Source organism: Rhinoderma darwinii, chromosome 5 (assembly GCF_050947455.1).
Source record: "Rhinoderma darwinii isolate aRhiDar2 chromosome 5, aRhiDar2.hap1, whole genome shotgun sequence".
Classification (NCBI taxonomy): Eukaryota; Metazoa; Chordata; class Amphibia; order Anura; family Rhinodermatidae; genus Rhinoderma; species Rhinoderma darwinii.
Genome location: NC_134691.1, coordinates 236,824,691 through 236,845,988, shown reverse-complemented (window position 1 = coordinate 236,845,988; position 21,298 = coordinate 236,824,691). Strand labels below are relative to the sequence as shown.

Below are 21,298 nucleotides of genomic sequence, written 5' to 3'. Positions count from 1 at the left end.
TCGCAAATCTCTATAATCCCTAAAGCCGAAAAAGACCCGACTCTTTGTAGCAGTTACAGGCCTATATCATTACTAAATGTAGATATAAAGATTTATGCTAAGATCCTCGCAAATAGACTGAGACTGCTGATACCGAACTTGATAAATTTGGAGCAAGTGGGGTTCGTAGCGGGGAGAGAGGGAAGAGACAACACTCTAAGAGTATTACATCTGATACAGCTGGCTCATAAGCGTCAAATCCCCTTAGTACTACTATCTACTGACGCGGAAAAGGCGTTTGACCGAGTAGATTGGACTTTTATGGTCAAAACGCTTCAAAAATTTGGCCTACAGGAATTCATGATTAAGTAAATTATGGCTCTATACGCCTGTGAGTGAATGGTACCCTATCCCCCCCTTTTCAGATTTCAAATGGTACGAGACAGGGATGTCCGCTGTCACCTCTTTTATTTGTTTTAACGATTGAAACCCTGATTCAACATGTTCGTCAATGCAAACAGATACAAGGGGTGGAGATCGGGGGCCGGTTACACCTGACAGCCTCCTTTGCTGATGATCTCTTGATATTAACCTCAAACCCACAAGTCTCGTTCCCCATACTAGCCGGCATGTTTGCCAAATTCGAGGGACTCTCTAATTTTAAAATCAATCCGGATAAATCGGTTGCATTGAACATAACGTGCTCTGAAGAGGTGGTAGCGGAGACCCAGCTTACGTCTCCATTTAAATGCTCATCAAACTCGATTAAGTACTTGGGTATACTGATTGCACCTTCCCCGGACTCCTGGTTTTCAATGAACTATAAGCCTCTGATCTCACAAATAGATAATATACTGACAAATTGGAAATTACCATATATATCCTGGCTAGGCAGATGTAACCTAATAAAAATGTTGATAATTCCCAAGATAACTTATCTGCTACAGACAATGCCTATTTACCTACCGCAACACTATTTTCATAGCATCAACTCTAAACTGCTGAGATATGTATGGGGTGGGAAAGGACATAGGCTGGCGCACAAAACCTTGACTAGACCAAAAACATTAGGGGGAATTAATTTCACAGACCTCCAAACCTTCTACCAGGCTACTCAGATGAACAGAATACTAGATTGGTATGGGGTATCTCGCCATAAACTATATGTATCTATAGAAGAGGAGATGAGCTGTAGGCCTTTAACTCAGAAGTTACTGCGGTCAGTATTGCCTGGCCTGAAAGATGCACCTGCCAATTTACTCACAAAAGCGGTACTAGCTGTATGGAAAAAATTGTCATTAGAAGAAGACGTTTGTCCCACTCCTACACTCCTGACAACACTAGGTGATTTATTAGGACTTCAGGAGATGAGCGAAGGGGCTCAAATCTCCCTAGGATCAGAATTGAAAGAAGTGGCATTAGGAAATATTGTACACATGGATAAATTCCCTTCATTAGAGTACATAAGAGTAAAATATCCTCAAATACGAATACATTACCTAGAGTACTTGCAACTGCTCTCAAATTATAATTTTCTTGTTAAACATGGCTTTGTTATTAGACCACTGACATGGTTTGAGTCATTGCTGTCCTCATCGGCACCAATACCGAAATCCCTCTCCTTACTATATAAGAAACTAGTTTCCATAGATGGAAAGAATGTTTTACCTCATATTTTGTCGTGGGAGAAAGAGCTGAAGGTTCAATTCACAAAAGCGGAAATACAACATATTTATAAATCCAGCTGCGGGCCCTCTAGATGTATAAACCTACAAGAGACCTCCTATAAATTAGTCAGTAGATGGTACAAAACTCCAGAACTACTTCATCGTATAGAGTCTACGATATCTCCCCTATGCTGGAGGTGTAACCAACAAGTAGGCACATACACACACATCTGGTGGGAATGTGCATATATCCAACCCTTCTGGAGAGAAGTACAACGCATTCTGACAATCATTTGCCCCACAGCTCAGACCTTATCGCTCACTTATTTACTTCTGAACTTACACCCTGACAACCCCTCAAGATATACTAAGGAGGAATTGTGACCACAATTAGTTTTGGCAGCAAAGGCTTTGATCCCGCTATGTTGGAGGAAGACAACCCCCCCCATCTATAATCCAATGGCTGAACAAAGTAGCTCAAATGTCAAGATTAGAGGAACTAAGCTATCTGGCCTTAAGAAACTTAGGCAAATACTATAGAATTTGGCAACCTTGGCTGAACTTTTTCAATGACACAAGGGGATATATAGATTGCTTGGATGATTGAAGTAACTGGTATCCATAGATCCCTTCTCCTTACAAAGTAGAGATGCTTCCAAATGAAGAACCTAACAATAATAGGTGATTACAACACCATAAAGAAAATATTAGGAACATCTGATGACAAATTAAGAAGTAAAGGAGAGTACCTTATGCATTACTAAATTGAATTGGGGAATTTGTCATATTGTTATATTGAAACGTTTTGTTTTCAACAGTGAAATTTATGTATTGCTAATACAAAGTGATTCATCTGCACTGTATTTTATAACATGTATGTTAAAAAATTTGTAAAAAACTAATAAACTAAGTTTGACAAAAAAAAACAAACATGAAAACTGTAACATCACATTGGTACAATAAAGCGTACTAACAATAGTGCATAAAAAAAAAGGCAAGAGAAGAATGTAGAGTAATAAAAGGAACAGAGTGAAAAAAAAAAAAGCAGGGGTACATTCCCTAAGGTAATGTTTGGGAAGATTTCCCTTCTCCTTTGTAATAGTATTCATTCTTACTTTTTATTTTATGAAAAAAAGATGTATGGGTGAATGGATTTACCGGATGTAGTATAAAGGCAGCCTAACTTTGTCATCTGACTTCTACCCCTAAAACCACATTTATGCCAATGATAAGACAGAATGTCCATGCACAGAAACGGTTGTGTTGCTCTGGGGTTACATAGCACGGTTGAAAAAAGGCCTATATCCATCTAGTTCAACCAAGGGATGGGAGAAATTATGGAACTTTGTTCTACCCCTATTGAACCAGTGGGAGGTATAAAAATTACCCATAAAGCATTAACCAACCTTTCACAAAAAGGAAAAATTTCCCTCGTGATCGCAAGTAGTGATAAGAATGGATGAACGTTCAAACAAGAATACTACACATTGACATAGGAGCTAATATTTTTTTGTTCTAGGAAATGATCTAAGCCTTTTATAAAGCCATCTACTGTCCCTGCTGTGACCAGCTCCTGCGGTAGGCTATTCCATAGATTCACAGTTCTCACTGTAAAGAAGGCTTGTCGCCTCTGCAGGTTGAACCTTCTTTTCTCCAGATGGAGCGAGTGCCCCCTTGTTACCATAGTAGCATGAAGCAGTAATGGGAGCAATATTTACAATGCTGCTAATATGAAAAATGTAATACATTTATTGAGCTACATTGTAAAAAGGATTGAATGATGATGAAAATCAGTGGCATCCTTCACCCATAGGCTATAATGGTATTCCTTTAATGTATACGTCATGAAAAGGGTCATGAAATTTCATGATGTATTTAATGTATCCTATAATATCACTGCCACTGTTGGGCAGCCATCACTGCCTATGTTTAACACACATGTTGGGAGCTTTTCCCGGCATATATGCTAAACGACGTCCAAAAAAACGATGTAAACAGGGCCCTAATAAGGGTAAGGCAAAAACGAAAGAATTATGGTGGATCCTAAAGACCAAAATTAGCGATTTTTCTCAAAGAGAATCCCCCCGTTATACTTACCTAATATTGGTTACCTTTACCTTGAGAAAGTATAACTCTAACTTAGGAAAAGTTAGCATTTTCTGCCTTTTTCTTTTTAACCACTTGGTAACCAGAAGCTTTACCCCCCCCCCCCTTCCACTTTTTTTCAAATATGAAAGTGCTTTTAGGTGATTTTTTTTTTACATCTGGTGCATGCTACTGGGAAAACAAACATGAATATATATTTGGCAACCTCTGCCGACTTCAGCGATACCAAATAAGTATACATTTCTTACACGCTGGGCACAAGGCAGAGCTTACAATAAATGATGTGCAAACTGGCTTTTGGAGAGCAGTTTTCTAAAGCCGGTTTGCTGACGCCATGCCATAACACCTTAAAAAGGGTTGTCCAGTCCCAAGAAATTGATGGCCTATCCTCAGGAGAGTCCATCAATATCTGATCGGTCAGGGTCCGGCTCCCAGAACCCCTGCAATCAGCTGTTTTGAAGCTGCAGCGCTCGTTCTCCTATTGAAGTGAACAGATTGTAATACTGTGAAGCGCCGCTACAAGCGTGTCGGCGATTGACCGTGTGAGCAGTAAAGGAAATTAAGGGGAAGCGGTGCTCGTACGGGAGTCGGACCCTGACCAATATTGATAGCTTATCCTGGGAATAGGCCATCAATTTTTGTGGACTGGAAAACCCCTTTAACACCGCCAAAATACCTCTTTTATGGAAAGTAGACCCCCCCCCCAAGGTATTCATTTAACGACATATCAAAGTTTTGAGAGTCTGCAATGTAAAATGTCTGCAGCATGTGGATGAGATTTGCAAAGTTTGTGTGTGTGTGTGTGTGTGTGTGTGTTTTTATTACATTATTCTTCTCCCTCTCTAGTAGCCTGCCAGAGAGGGAGCCGATGCAACTAATGGAAAAGTTTGTTACTAACAAATTTTTCTGTGATCACTTTGACAGCCTGTCACAGCGATCACGTGACTAGAGACCACACTGAGTGTTCTCCTAGTGAAAGCTCCGTGCTACAGCTGTCTCTGGGAGGAGTAATGTGATCGTTGTAACAGGTTGTCACATATGATCTCATGACCGAAGACCACACTGAGTAGCTCTAGACAGCTGTATTACGGTGCTCCTTACCGTCGGTGCAGATGGGGAAACTAATGTGTTGGCTGTGACAGGATGTCACAGCGATCACATGACTGGAGACCACACGAGATGGTCTCTAGGTGAAAGCTCTGTGATACAGCTGTCTAGAGAACGTTTTGGAACTTTCTTTTCAGAATTAAGTGCGGTTAAAGGGGTTTTCCACTTTTTGACAAATCCACCGGACAGGTCGTCGGTATATGATCGGTGCATGCTGACACCTGGACCCCGCACCGCTCTGCCACTCTAGCTGCCTCCGGGCACCGAACGATATTGCCTTTGGCTGCGGTCAAATAATCGCAGCAGAGCTGCAGTTCTGCCGAACGGCCGCTATGCAGTGGTCAGAGCCATCTGCTTTCAGCTCCAACTACTGCATACCGTTCCAAACATCCGGTGCCCGGAGGCAGCCGGAGTGGCGGATAGGTGCGAGGTCCGGTCGTCGGATACGCACCGATTACATACTGATGACCTATTCGGTAGATTGGTCATCAGTTATCAGAAAGTGGAAAACCCCTTTACGGATGAAGAAGCATTCAGGGTGATAAATAATAGGTGATATCTGAATAAGCAGAACTATATGTTACTCTCTGCTTATTGATAACACATTTACCTGCTTTTATATTTGTAGAGCCTTTCTTTGAATGAAAACTCAAGCAAACTGCTAGCCTTTCTCCAACAAATAATCTTTAACCATATTTTGAGAATTCAGGATCGGTAAGTGTTCATCTGATTTTAAAGTTTTCGTTGGAATGTTCCCTATAATATATGGCAATATGCTAAAACAGCGTTGTAGCATAGCTTTTAGGCCAAAGACACATGTAGAAGCAATGTGAAAGGTATTGTCACATAGGGCATGAAGGAGTTCTTACTTACTTTATTGCTTCATAATATCCTGTGTGTTGCTTTTGGCATATGTCCGTTTTACTAAATGAGGAAAATGAGTGCGCAGATAGACTTGTTCTTGAGACAATAAGCTTTCGTTTCCATACAGGATTCTGTGAACTTTTTGGGAAAACAAACACTTTGTGTACTGCGCATAGGTAGCATTTATAAACTGCAAACAGGGTCCTGTGTTTGATTTGTTTTTTTTGTAATGGATATAGCATAGAAATCATCATCCTTTTTCTTAAGTATGAAATAACAATTCAAATTGTAATTCTCATTAAAAAAAAATGTACATATTTTTTTTATGTCGTTTTGTTTTTTTTTTTCAGATATTATATGCAATGTTGTGGAATACCTCAGGGATCCACGTTGTCAGCATTACTTTGTAGTTTATGCTATGGTGATATGGAAAATAAATTATTCTGTGGTATACAAGAGAATGGGTAGGTAATGTGTTACACTTAACATTTCGTACCAGATTAAAAAGTAGCAGCCCCATGTAGTAGGATGTATTGGTGGTACAGTTGGAAAACATTTCAAGAGCAGTGACTGCCAACTGCTGATCAGATGAATTTTGCAAACTGTTTGTTAGGCTGCTATCCAATAACATGTAGCCGTGTCATGTCAAGTTGGAATGTGTCTGCTAACAAGCCTATGAACTGGTTACTATAGAAACTAGCAGAATGGTGAATGCTGCTCTGGGCTAGAAGACAAGGGAGCAGTACAAGATGTGTAGCTTTATAAAATACTTTGCATTACATATCTTCTTGTTTAGATAGAATTATGTCAAATTGTGTTTTATATGCGTTCAGTGTGATGTTGCTATTGATTATAACACTATGCATTACTAACCTGTGTAAGGCCCCATGCACTCAGCCGTGCCCGACCATTATAAAGTATAGGAGCCCGGTCCGTAAAATGAAACAATAGTACATGTACTATTTTTTGTGGGTCATTTCTACCGTCCTAAAATTTTAGGTAATTGTAATATCGGCAATACCTTAAAGGCTATGTGCACCTTGTGAAAGGGATTTTTTTTGTGTGTGTTTTGTGTAACTGTAAAATTTGTTTTTATTAAAAATTATCTTTACTTTTTGAAACACAGCTGCTCTGTATTCTGTATACAGAGCAGCTGTATCTTAAGCTGAATCCTGTACCCGTCAGCTCCACGGGACTGACAGGCTCAGTGTCAGCGCGTTCTGCGTGTCTCTGACGCAAGTTCATAACATCTAAGTTCAGAGACACGCAGGACCCGCTGATACTGAACCTGTCAGTCCCGCGGACTGACGCATTCAGAGCAGCTGTATCTCAAGTAAAAATAATTTTTAAAAACGAATTATAAAGTTACACAAAACACACTGATTGACCTTTCAAAGGTTTACATAGCGCTTAATATATTGTTGTTAACTTCTACTCCAAGAAGAAACAATGAAACTTTAAGGCCTCATGCACACGACCGTAGCCATGTGCACGGCCGTGATTTTCGGGTCGGCCAGCTGCGGACTGTCAGCCGCGAGCCGCCCGCAAATCGCGGGACATTCACATGGCAGAAGACAGCCGTAATAAAACAGGTCCGTTCTTTCTGCGGTGCGGGCTCCCGGGCCATGCACGGACCGTAAAAACTACGGTCGTGTGCATGGCCCCATAGAAATGAATGGGGCCGCAATTCTCCCGTGGATTTTCGGGGGAATTGCTGCCGCAAAAGCACGTTCGTGTGCATGGGCCTTTAACAGAGTAGCCATGAAGAATACACATTTTGCTTTATTGCCATTATATCTATCCAGCCAACACCAGAATGCCGTTTTGACATATTAGAATATGTTAACATAGTCTGTAGCCTGTTGACAGTGAAGCTGTTGGGACTTCAATAAAAGTAATAAAAAATCGGCTACTATACAAGTTGAGTGCATCATCAGCAGAGCACCTACAAACTTGGGAGCACTTTTTGCTTTTAGAAATGTAAAACTTGCCCATTGATATACTTTTAAACCTATTTAATGTAAGCTTTTTGCTTATTGCAGAGTTTTCATGAGACTTATTGATGATTTCTTGCTGGTAACGCCTCACTTAGAACAAGCAAAACGATTTTTAAGGTAGGTTATAGAGAAGAGCCAAAGAGATGTAAGTTGTAGGCAAGTAAAAATTTATTAAGAAGACATGCGATTTATTGGGTGCGATTCAAATTTTCTAACAGGCTCCCTACCTTTGCCAACAAAGGTGTACTTGCGTGTTCTAAGCGCACCACAGTAAATTATTCTTATTCCATTCTGTTACATATAACAATTACTCTATTCTACATATACCATATGTTTAATGGAAACCCTTAATAAATATTTCTCGTTAATATCATGGGGCACAGCACCATGGGATAAGGTTGTGGTGGGGTTTTTTTTATTTTTTTCCCATCCTTTCCATTGCTTTCCCATAGGTGGGTTTCCCTTCACTGTCATCTGTCTGTCCAGAGGCAGTAAGCTCCCTCAAACATATCCTCCTGGTAGAACTCCAACTGACAACTAGCCCCTGTTGTATTAGCAGGGGTGAACCTAGCCCCTCTTCTGCCTGAGGGGGAACTATAAAAAGACGCCCACCACCCCAATCTATAAGCGTTTTCTCATTACTAGATTTACACAACAAACACGCAATATAGCAAATGAACAACAAATGTTTTCCTATTTTAAAAAAATGGATAAAGTGCTGTTTGAGGTATGGAAAAGATTTAAAGAATTCTACTTACTGTGTTACTCCTGGCGTGGACGGCATGATGCAGTGACGTCATCGTGCTGGGCAGTTGACGTCATCCGCATGCTCCCGATCTCTTGTAGGCCTCAGGCCTAAACTAGGCTGTGGCCTACAAGAGCAAACGGCGGAGTAGGGAGCCAGTTGCCAGGGGTTGGCTGGCAAATTTTAGTCTGGGGGGCAAACACACATCCCTGGCCGAAGAGTAGCGGCCCATTTTGGGCAATTGGCGAGTGTGTGCCCCTAACACCGCTACGGAAGAACTCTGCTACCTGTCAACCGAAAAATCATCCGTCAGGAGGAAAAACGTTTCTTGATGGCGGAGTACAAGAAAGCCTCACCTGGGAATTAGACTTTATTGTACTCCGCCATGGGGAAACATTTTTCCCTCTGGCGGATGACTTTTCAGTTGATAGGTAGCAGAGTTACATGAAGGGGAATTATTTTTCCTTGACCTCTAGTTTTTATTGTGGCAAATGTAAGTTTTTTTTTAATTCCGCTGCACTGTTTGGACTACGTCGTTGATTCATTGGACTACTTCGATGATCTACTTTTTAAAAAAAAGAAAAATAAATGGTGAAAGAGCGTTGCATGGGGGAGTTTTGATTTCAATAATTTTTTTTTTCTAATGTCTGTTTTTTTTAATACTTTATTATGGCCTCAGTAATGACTGCTGTCCGATTGACCGCGTTCAATTACTAAGGCTGGGGCTTAGCATTAGCCAGTAACAAGGATATCACTAACCCCTATTATTGCCCCGGTTCCCACTGCCGCCAGTACGATCCAGTACCTGACCATCTGAAACGACGGTAAGGCAGCGGGGCGGCTGCAGGCTTGTATTATCAGGCTGGGAAGGGCCAAAAACCGTGGCCCTTCCCATCCTGGTAATGCTAGGCTGATGCTGCTTTATTGTATCTGGCTAGTTATGAAAAATAGGGGGAACCCACCTCATTTTTTAAAAATAAATAATTGAAAAACAATTGCGTGAGATCCCCTCCTTTTTTCATAACCAGCCACATACAATAAAGCAGCAGCAGCAGCCTAGCATTACCAGGGTGGGAAGGGCAACGGTTTTTGGCCCTTCCTAGCCTGATAATACTAGCCTGCGACCACCCCAGTACCCTTCACTTCAGATGGTTGGGTACTGGATCGTACCCGCCTCTTCCCGGTACTCCTGGTGGCGGAGGGTACCGGGGTAATAATAGGGGGTTAGTGCTAGCCTTTTTACTGGCTAACACTAAGCCCCTTCTTAGTAATGGACGCTCTCAATCAGATAGCTGCCATTACTAAGGCGGTAATGAAGAATTTAAAAACAGACATAAAAAATTAATTTTATTGAAATAACTCTTCCACACAATCTACTTTAATCATTTTATTTTAAAAAAAGCTTGAATCAGCTAAATAGTCCAACGAATCTACAACGTAGTCCAAATGGTCCAGCGGAACCCTGCAAAACAAAAATTAGTAGTATGAAAAATAAAAAATAAAGATGGCTTCCCCCACAGAAGTACAAACATATGAATAAATAGTTACTTTAGTGTGTGTACCCATAATTACGGGAGCGTTGCTAGGCGACGTGAGGGGACAGTCACTGTCCAGGGTGCTGAAAGAGTTAAACGATTAGTGCAGGATATAGAGAAGGGGCTGCACTGATCAGCAGTAACTCTTTCAGCAGCCCGGACAGTGACTACCGCTGGACAGCGAGTAAAAACCCGCATCAAAAAAAGTTCATACTTACCCAGAACTCCCTGTTCCTCCAGTCCAGCCTCCTGGGATAACATTTCATCGCATGTGACCGCTGCATGGTCATCCAGAGAGGTCGGACTGGATGTCAAAAGAGGGACGCGTCACCAAGACCACGGCCGGGGTACGTATGAACTTATTTCTCTTTTTATCGCTGCATTCCGCTGCCGAAACTCTGCCTGAAAGGGCTGCCCCTTCTCTCTATCCAGCACTGATAGAGAGAAGAGGCTGCTGATCAGAGCTGGATAGAGAGAAGATGCTGCCGATCAGAGTTGGATAGAGCGAAGAGGCTGGCGATCAGAGCTGGATAGAGAGAAGAGGCTGGCGATCAGGGCTGGATAGAGAGAAGGGGCTGCCGATTAGTGCAGTGCATTATAGCAGGGAAAACGGGTCCGTAAATACCGGTGGAATACGGGTGACAAAGGACCCGTATTTGAGCCAGTATTTACGGGAGGGAAGAAATACGGTTGTGTGCATGGGGCCTTAAAGAGAAACTTTCACCTGCCCATACGTGTGCAGCATGTAATAGGCAGGGCTGCACAAACTCTGGGGCACTTTAAAAAAATTTAATATCCTTCTTCGTTATTTCGATATTGGTGCTGTAATATTTGGCGCCCGATATTTAAATAACCCCTGAACTGTCAATGGGGAGGTAATTGGCAAGGGTGCGTGTAACATCGCTGTGACACTGTCCAATCAGCTACGGACAGTGCCACAGCAAGAACTGGAGAGAGGACAGTGCGTAGCTCAGCCACCACTACGGAACAGAAGAGGAGGAGGAGAAGAAGAGTGTGAATTCTTCTTCTGTTCCATGGCATCGGAGCTGTGCACGCACGCACGCTCTCACTCTTTAGCTCTCGGCAGACAAGGATGACAAGACTGATCTCTCGCGAGTACTTGTACTTGCCTGCCGAGAGCTGAAGAGTGAGAGCGTGTGCGCGCGCACACGCTCTCCTGTCTCCAACTCTTGCTGTTGACACTGTCCATAGCTGATTGGACAGTGTCACAGCGAAGTTACACGCCACCTTGCCAATTACCGCCCCATTGACAGTTCAGGGGGTTATTTAAATATCGGGCGCCAAATATTACGGCACCGATATCTAAATAAGGAAAGAGGGTAGGAAAATTAATGAAAAGTGCCCCAGAGTTTGTGCAGCACTGACCATTACATGCTGCACTCAAATGCGCATCTATGGGCAGGTGAAAGGTTCTCTTTAAAGTGTAACAACTTATTTAAAAACTTTTGACCTGTCAGAAGTTTTGATCAGTGGGATCCGAACACTGAGACCCCCCCCCCCCCCACACACACGCTAGTCGCTAAAACAAAGCAGCAGAAGTGCTCGGGTGAGCGGTGTGCCGCTTCAATTCTGTTTGGCTTTCCCTGGAGCAGTGTACAGGCTCAATAGAAAATCTATGAGTCCGTACACCGCTCACTCGGCTGAAAGTCGATCATAAATGAAGCGGCACAACGCTCACCCTAGGACTTCTGCTGCTTCATTTTAGCGATCGGTTGGGGTCTCAGTGCTCGGTCCTCCACCGATGAAAACTTCTGACATGTCACTATGACATGATAAAAGTTTAGTTACAGTATAAATGCTATGTACACCTTTAAAACATATTTTTATATATATATATATATATATATATATATATAAATCCATTTTTTTCCATAAAAAGTGGTTTTATTTAGTAAAAGTGTAAAAAAAAAATAAAAGTACACATATATGGTATCGCCGCGACCGTAATGACTCAATTAACAAAGTTAATATGTAATTTAAACCGCAAGGTGAACACCGTAAAAAAAAAACGCAAAAAACAATGGCGAAATTGCAATTTTTTTCCATTACCCCCCAAAAAAGTCATAATAAAAATGAATCAATAGGTCCCATGCACCACAAAAGTACCAATCAAAACCACATCTCGTCCCGCAGAAAACAACCCCAAAAAATTACTACATTGATGGAAAAATAAAAAATTACGGCTCTTGGAAAGCGACGATGCAAAAACAAATAATTTTAGTTCAACAGTGTTTTTATTGTGCAAAAGTCGTAAAACATAAAAAACCTCTACATATGTGGTATCGCCGTAATCGTACCGACCCATAGAATAAAGGTAACATGTTATTTACACCGCACAGTGAACGGCGTCAATTTAAAAACGCATAGAACAATGGTGGAATTTCAGTTTTTTTTTATAATCCCCCCCAAAAAAAGTTAATAAAAGTTAATAATAAAATTATATGTACCCTAAAATGGTGCTATTAAAAAGTACAACTAATCCCGCAAAAAACAAGTCCTCATACAGCTATGTAGACGAAAAAATAAAAAAGTTATAGCTCTTTGAATGCGACTATAGAAAAACGAATAAAATAGCTTTGTCATTAGGGCCTAAAATGGGCTGGTCACTAAGGGGTTAAGCGTTTTAAAAAAAAAACTGTTCGGGTTTCGATAAACTGATTTTTTAAAAAAAAAAGGGGTTTAGTTGATTGCAAGTTTATTGAAAAAACAAAACTGATGTCAAACAGGATGGTGCAACAGGAGGCCTATCATGTTGTCATAGGCTTGTATTGTCAAAAAACAAACCGTTCAGTCATTATCCTATTGTTCAACAGGACAGAAGTATGAGACATCTCCGTTTGTCTGCCTGTTAAAACAAACAAACATACTGATGGCAACAAGGATAGCAAAACGTTATGTGAACTCGTCCTTATACCTCTGAAAGTTTAGTTCACATAGTTCACATATCCAAAACTGACTGCCAAAATAATTCTGCCATATAAATGGTTCCTCAAAAAAAAATTAATAGTGCCACATAGATGGCGCCCTCCCACTTAAAAAAAATAAATAGTGCCACACAGATGGTGCTCCCTCCTTCCCAACAAATAGTACCATATACACACACACACAGTGCCCCAAAAAGAGAAGTGATTACCTACCTGTCATCGTTCCCACTTCGGTGTTTTTTTTTGTTGTTTTTTTACTATTGGATTTTTAAGGGACAATATTACTAAGTTAACCCCTCTAAATTAAAGTACTGAAAAAAGGGAAGTTCCCTTATTGTCTGTGTTGAATATAAACTGGGTAGTTTATTGATATAAGTTCATGTCTTATTTCTGGCTAAGAAAAGAATTAGGGGAAAAAAGTCGAAGCAAAAAGCATACTGGGGCCTGTTTTCATAAAGGGGCTATCCAGACAGTAAGAAAAACAAACCCACGAACAAGTCTTCATGCATTTATGTGAATGCGCAACTACTTTCCCAGCATACAATATAATATGTGTTACTTACCGATCCCCACTGTAACCACGGGCGGACTTCTGCACGTGCAATAAACTACAAGTCCCGTCATACACGTTGTTCCTCCTCTTGCCTTCGATCGCCGCTCACCCCAGAGCTTGGTGAGAAAGGTGGCTGGCTTACTTCTGCAGGGACATCAGAGCACTAGCCCCCTAAGGTTATGTTCACAATGCTTATTTCCCAAAAAAATCATTGATTTCAATGGTAAATACAGCGTTCTGTTCCGACGGGGCGTTTTTTTACGCGCCCGTTTTGAAAAAACGGTGCGGAAAAAGACGCCCCGTAATAAGAAGTGCATGTTGTTACTTGAGCTGTTTTTGGAGCCGTTTTTCATTGATTCTATAGGGAATAATGATGGGCCGGCACCGCTGGAGCTAGCGGTCACATGTCATGATGACAAGCTGACACCACTGTAGGGGGAGACCTCTCTCAGTCACGTGGGCATGTGTCAGCCCGTCATGATTGCAACCAGATTGCGGGGGCCGATTGTTGCGTGGGGGGGACGATCGCTATGGCAACCGGAAGCCTAACAAAGGCTTCCGGTCTGCCATCCATGGAAGGAGATTAGGACCTGCAGGACCTAATATGCCTCCTGTCAGTATGTAACTGACAGGTTTAATACCCTGCAACTGCAATACATGAAATGTTAAAAAAGTAAAATGGCAAAATAATAAAATTTTTAAAAATCGCCCTTTTTCACTTATAAAGTCCTTTATTATTAGAAAAAAATAAATATACTATGCATAATTGGTATCGCCGCTTCCGTAACGGCCTGAGCTATAAAAATATAATGTAATTTAACCTAAAGGGTTAAGAAACTTTCTAAATGCTGTATTGAATACTTTGAGGGGTGCAGTTTTTAAAAGTGGGTGACTTATGGGAGTTTCTAATATATAGGCCCCTCAAAGCCACTTCAGAACTGAACTGGTACCTATAAAAATAGGTTTTGGAAATTTTTTTGAAAATGTGAGAAATTATTGCTAAAGTTCTAAGCCTTGTAACATCCTAGAAAAATAAAAGGATGTTCAAAAAACGATGCCAATCTAAAGTAGACATATGGAAAATGTTAATTAGTAACTGTTGTGTGTGGTATTAGTATCTATCTTACAAGCAGATACATTTAAATTTAGAAAATGCTAATTTTTCTCTAAATTTTGGTGATTTTCACAAACAAATACTGAATTTATTGATCACATTTTTCCACTAACATAAAGTACAATATGTCACTAGAAAACAATCTCAGAATCGCTTGGATAAGTAAAAGCATTCCCAAGTTGTTACCACATAAAGTGACACGTCAGATTTGAAAAAATTGGCTGCGTCCACAAGGCCAAAACAGGCTCAGTCCCGAAGGGGTCAAGGAGGACCACGGAACCGCGCATGCTGAGCAGAACAGGAAGAAATTCATATACACAGCACATGAGTTAGGTATACGGATTGTACATGGCAAAGTTCCACGCAGGATTTGCATACTGGGGGAATGTAATACTATAATAGGAACTTTATAGATCTACCAATGCAGAGTTTTATTATTAAAAAGATTAAATGATAGTGACCCGTTTTCATTATTAAAGAAAAATGTGTGTCCACTATTATCAAATAAATACTTTAAAAAATTGTTGTGGTTTCATATGGTTAGTAAAAATAAATATTCTTATGTTCTGCTTTCATACTTTCTTAAGAACTCTCGCAGAAGGAATTCCTGAATATGGCTGTTCAATAAGCCTCGACAAGACCGTTGTGAATTTTCCTATTGAAGACATTCATGAGTGCTCAACAGTAGAGCAGTTACCAGCCCACTCTTTGTTCCGTTGGTGTGGTCTTTTGTTTGACACACACACTTTGGACGTTTCCTGTGATTACTCCAGGTAAAATTAAATGTACTTAGTATAAAAAAAGCATGATCCTCATTTAAAGTATTAAGCAAATAGTATGCAGCTAAGAACAGGAAAATTCAGTTAAAAGTACACTAAACCTAAACACTTTTTTTATTATTTAAAAAATATGAGGCTTTTATCGTACATTTGGTCATAGTGTTTGTGCGCGCACGTGTGCTGCGGTAATTTTTATTTTTTTCCTCCCATCCTTTCAAAAGCCATAACTTTTTTATTTTTCCGTCAATATCCCCCATATGAGGGCTTGTTTTTTAGCGGGAGGAGTTGTAGTTTAATAGTACCATTTGTCGTACGATATAATGTACTGTTCTTTTTTAGCTAAGTGTGTGTGCGCAGTGATTCACGACACAAGTGTATAGTAAATAAAACTAGGTTTATTACCAACCATAATCGCACTAACTATAAAAAAACATTGTACACAAAATATTTGTATTTATATATATATATATATATCTCGCCATACAGTATCAGTATACTTCAATACATATAATAACTATCAATATGTAATGAGTATACTAACACTATACGTGGTTCAATGAAACAACAAGATATTCCAATCCTATTCTAGTACCCACCTGCAGGGCCGCCATCAGGAATTTCAGGGCCCCCTACAGCTACATTTTCTGGGCCCCCCTACCGTGGCACCGCCTGTTAACGGTACTCCGTCCAGTACTATATCATGGTACCCAGGGCCGCCATCAGGGGGGGTATTAGGGGTACTGATGTGAGAGGCCCGGCCAAACCTAATTGAAAGGGGGGCCCGGCAAACTGCCGCGACTTGCCTTTGGTAGAAAAAAAACAGGCCCCTGCAATGGGGCCCGTTTTTTTCACCAAAAGAATGTCATGAGCTGCGGGCCCCCCTTTCAATTAGGTTTGGCCGGGCCTCTCACATCAGTACCCCTAATACCCCCCCTGATGGCGGCCCTGGGTAGCATGGGGGCCGTCAAACACCGCCGCCCGTGCGACCGATCACGCGCACCCGCAAACTCCCGTGCATGCACACCGGCGACCGCCTGGAACCGCGCACCGAATTTTGAGGCAGATTTTGACCTGCCCACACTATCTTGACGCGTTTTTTGCCTGCGGCGATTGAGGACAGCAGACAGAAAACGCAGCGAAAAATGCATTTTCTGCCTCCCATTGATTTCGATGGCAGGTCAGAGGCGGAACCGCGGCAAGAAAGGACGTGCTGCTTTTTCTTTTTTCCGCGACTGGCTCCCATTGATTTCAGATTAAATCAATGGGAGGCGGTTTTGGAAGTTGTTTGGTGCTGATTCTGACGCAGTGTCCGAGTCAATAGCAAGGCCCAAAAACTCTGTGAACTGGGCCTTATTGTTAGGGCTTATTCAGACGAACGTGTAATACATCCGTGCAACGTGCGTGATTTTCACGCGCCTCGCACGGACCTATGTTACTCTATGGGGCCGTGCAGACTGTCAGTGATTTTCACGCAGCGCGAGTCCGCTGCGTAAAACTCACGACATGTCCGATATTTGTGCATTGTTCGCGCATCACGCACCCATTGAAGTCAATGGGTGCGTGAAAATCACGGCCAGCACTCCCGCAGCCGTATAAACTATGAATGAAAACAGAAAAGCACCACGTGCTACAAACATACAAACAGAGTGTCATAATGATGGCGGCTGCGCGAAACTCACGCAACCGCGCATCATACGCTGCTGACACACGGAGCTGTTATGGACCTTTTGCAAGCGCAAAACGCCACGTTTTTGCGCGCGCAAAAAGCACACGCTTGTGTAAATCCGGCCTTAGGGTAGGAACACACTAGGCATGAACACTGCGGATTTTATGCAACACATTTTATTGTGGAAAATCCGCAGCGTATTACAGTCGCAGCAGGGGGATGAGATTAGAACAAATCTCATCCGCACGCTGCAAAAAAAATGGACCTGCAGTGTGGCTTTTTGGCTTTTTAAGTCGCATGTCAATGTATTCTGTGGAATCGCCACTCCTCTGTTGCAGAAATGCTGCGGTTCTGCAGCAAAAATCACAAATGAGAAAAAAAAAAAAAGGCACTTTTTTAAATTTATAAAAAAGTTTAGACTTGCCCCGGCCGTAGTCCTGGTGACGCGATCCTCTATTCTTAGCGCAGCCCCGCCTCCTGTCATGACGTTTCATCCCATGTGACTGCTGCAGCGGTCACATGGTCTACAGCGTCATCCCAGGAGGCGGGGCTACGTTCAGAAGAGAGAGATGCGTCACCTAAACTACGGCCGGGGTAAGTCTAAACTTTTTTTTCCCTGCAGGATTCCCGCAGCGGACACGCCTCACGAAACCTGCGCCACTATTTGGTGCGGTTTTGCTGGCGGAATTCCCTGCGGCTACCGGGGCGGATAAGCTGTGTAGTTTTACTCAGCATATCCGCCTAGTGTGTCCCTTATGATGTCGCTCTTGGAGCTGCTGCCTGTCTCTAAATAGGCAGTTGGTCCAGTAGAATTTGGAATTATTTTTTTTGTGAACCAGCTTAAAAAAATACAAAACTTTTGTGTTAAGGCCTGTTCACATCACTGTTCGCTTCCGCTCCGGGGTTCCTTCTGAGGTTTCTGTCGGGTGAACCCCGCAACGGAAAGTGAAAGTGATAGCACAGCTTCCGTTTCCATCACCATTAGCGCAGTCGACTGCGCTATTGATTCCGTCCGAAAACCAGCCGGAATGGTGACGAAAGGAAACCATTAGCGATGTTTCCGTCACCATTGAGATCAATGGTGACTGAAACGGAAGCTGTGCTGTCACTTTCACTTTCCGTTGCGGGGTTCACCCGACAGAAACCTCAGACGGAACCCCGGAGCGGTGGTTCGTCACCATTCCGGCTGGTTTTCGGACGGCATTAATAGCGCAGTCGACTGCGCTAATGGTGATGGAAACGGAAGCTGTGCTATCACTTTCACTCTCCGTTGCGGGGTTCACCCGACGGAAACCTCAGACGGAACCCCGGAACGGAAGCGAACGGTGATGTGAACAGGCCCTAACACAAAAGTTTTGTATTTTTTTAAGCTGGTTCACAAAAAAAAATAATTCCAAATTCTACTGGACCAATTGCCTATTTAGAGAGCGGCAGCAGCTCCAGGAGTGACATCATAAGGGACACACTAGCCGGATATGCTGAGTAAAACTACACAGCTTATCCGCCCCGGTAGCCGCAGGGAATTCTGCCAGCAAAACCGCACCAAATAGTGGCTCAGGTTTCGTGAGGCATGTCCGCTGCGTGAATCCTGCAGGGAAAAAAAAGTTTAGACTTGCCCCGGCCGTAGTTTAGGTGACGCATCTCTCTCTTCTGAACGTAGCCCCGCCTCCTGGGATGACGCTGTAGACTATGTGACCGCTGCAGCAGTCACATGGGATGAAACGTCATGACAGGAGGCCGGGCTGCGCTAAGAATAGAGGATCGCGTCACCAGGACTACGGCCGGGGCAAGTCTAAACTTTATCAATTTAAAAAAGTACCTTTTTTTTCTTCTCTTGTGTGATTTTTGCGGCAGAACCGCAGCATTTCCGCAACAGAGGAGCAGCGATTCCACAGAATACATTGACACGCTGCGGCTTAAAAAGCCACACTGCAGGTCCATTATTTTTGCAGCGCGTGAATGAGATTTGTTCAAACCTCATCCACTCTGCTGCGACTGTGATACACTGCAGATTTTCCACAATAAAATGTGTTGCATAAAATCCGCAGTGTTCATGCCTAGTGTGTTCCTACCCTAAGGCCGGATTTCCATGAGCGTGTGCTTTTTGCACGTGCAAAAAACGTGGCGTTTTGCGCATGCAAAAGCTCCATAACAGCTCCGTGTGTCAGCAGCGTATGATGCGCGGCTGTGTGATTTTCGCGCAGCCGCCATCATTATGACACTCTGTTTGGATGTTTGTAGCATGTGGTGCTTTTCTGTTTTCATTCATAGTTTATACGGCTGCGGAAGTGCTGGGTGTGATTTTCACGCACCCATTGACTTCAATGGGTGCGTGATGCGCGAACAATGCACCAATATAGGACATGTCGTGAGTTTTACGCAGCGGACACACGGACACACGCTGCGTGAAAATCACTGACAGTCTGCACGACCCCATAGAGTAACATAGGTCCGTGCGAGGCGCGTGAAAATCACACACGTTGCACGGACGTATTACACGTTCGTCTGAATAAGCCCTGACAATAAGGCCCAGTTCACAGAGTTTTTGGGCTTTGATATTGACTCGGACACTGCGTCAGAATCAGCACCAAAAAACTTCCAAAACCGCCTCCCATTGATTTAATCTGAAATCAATGGGAGCCAGTTGCGGAAAAAAGAAAAAGCAGCACGTCCTTTCTTGCCGCGGTTCCGCCTCTGACCTCCCATCTAAATCAATGGGAGGCAGAAAATGCATTTTTCGCTGCGTTTTTTGTCTGCTGTCCTCAATCGCCGCGAGCAAAAAACGCAGCAAAAAAACGCGGCAAGATAGTGTGGGCAGGTCAAAATCTGCCTCAAAATTCTTTAAGGAATTTTGAGGCAGATTTTTATTTGCCTGCAAAATACTGTGTGAACAGGGCCATACATAAACAGCACTTTGAGATAATTTACTCACTGTGTCAGAAGAGCTGCTCCCACTCCAGTCCTCTTCCGGCGATGTCTTCCAGGGGAGGTCTTCGGTCCAGACGTCCAGTCCTTCACCTCCAGCCAGGCTCCAGGTAAGTTTTGTCCATGTGTGTCCGCGGCTGCGCGCGCTTCGTTCGCAAGTGCGCGCGCTTCGTTCGCGGGTGCGCGCGCGGTCGATCGCAGGTGCGCGCGCGGGCGGTCTCCAGTGCGGGCGTTCGTGGATGCGCGCTCTCGAGTGCGCACGCGCGGGAGTTTCCTTGTGCGCGCGATCGGGTGCGCGCGCGCGGGCGGACGGTTTGACGGCCCCCCATGACGAGGGGAGGGGGCCCGCAGCAGCAGCTCACGACATTCTTTTGGTGAAAAAAACGGGCCCCATTGCAGGGGCCCGTTTTTTCCTACCAAAAGAATGTCGAGGCAGTTGCCGGGCCCCCCTTTCAATTAGGTTTGGCCGGGCCCCTCACACCACTACCCCTAATACCCCCCTGATGGCGGCCCTGCCCACCTGCGTACCTAAATACACACATAGAATACAATACACTCACGCTTACTTCGGTGACCCTCCCCCTAACTGTCCCTGTAACTAAGAGGTTAATACAATAAGGGTCTGGAAGGAAAGAGTGATAAAAGGGCAATGGGGGGGGTTGTAGCTGTCTGGAAGTAAAAAGGTTAATAAAGAGTTGCTGTAGTGCAGGGTTATGGTAGGATCGGGTTAAAATCAGTTTGAAAGAGCTGGCAGGGGTTATATGATACATAGACAGCTTGTCCAGGCATTCCGTAATGCTGTGGCCTGTAGCTCGAAGGACTCATGCACAGTAACGTGTTTTTGCGTCCGCATTTCATCCACAAAAATGGTCCGTGCGTCGGCCGGGAGCCCGGACCGCAAAAAAATAGGACAAGTCATTCTACAGTCCAGACTCATTAAAATCAATGTGTCCACAGTCCGTGAATTGCGGATGACACTCTGCGGCCGTCCGTGCCGCAGTCACGGGCCGTGCGTACAGCTACGGTCATGTGCATAAGGCCTAAGGCTACATGCACTCGTTGCATATTTTGCTGCAGAAAATACGCTGCAAAGCCACAAAAAATTAGCAGGAAAAATCTGCACATGACGTTGCATTTTTCGGTGCGATTTTTACGTTTTTATGCAAAAACGTGGCGTTTTCATGCTGCATGTTTTGATGCGATTTTCCTCTCCACTAGCCAGAATTCGCAAGCGGAAACGCAAAATAAATTGACATGCTGCAGATTTTATGCACCGCAGGTCAATTTACGTGCGGGATAATACTGCAGTGTGCACA

General features: G+C 43.2%; 1 protein-coding gene across 4 annotated transcripts in view; it reads left to right on the top strand.

Moving 5' to 3' along the window:
• Window positions 1-21,298, top strand: part of TERT (telomerase reverse transcriptase) — a 101,300-nt gene that overhangs the window by 48,919 nt on the left and 31,083 nt on the right. For 3 of the 4 annotated variants that reach the window (XM_075826999.1, XM_075827001.1, XM_075827000.1), the window contains exons 8-11: window positions 5,488-5,573; window positions 6,074-6,187; window positions 7,766-7,837; window positions 15,200-15,385. In XM_075826999.1, coding sequence (XP_075683114.1) covers window positions 5,488-5,573; window positions 6,074-6,187; window positions 7,766-7,837; window positions 15,200-15,385 — 458 coding nt within the window. Of the gene's footprint in view, window positions 1-5,487; window positions 5,574-6,073; window positions 6,188-7,765; window positions 7,838-10,240; window positions 10,348-15,199; window positions 15,386-21,298 lie in introns of those variants that run through there. The other variant, XM_075827002.1, reaches the window with a different exon arrangement.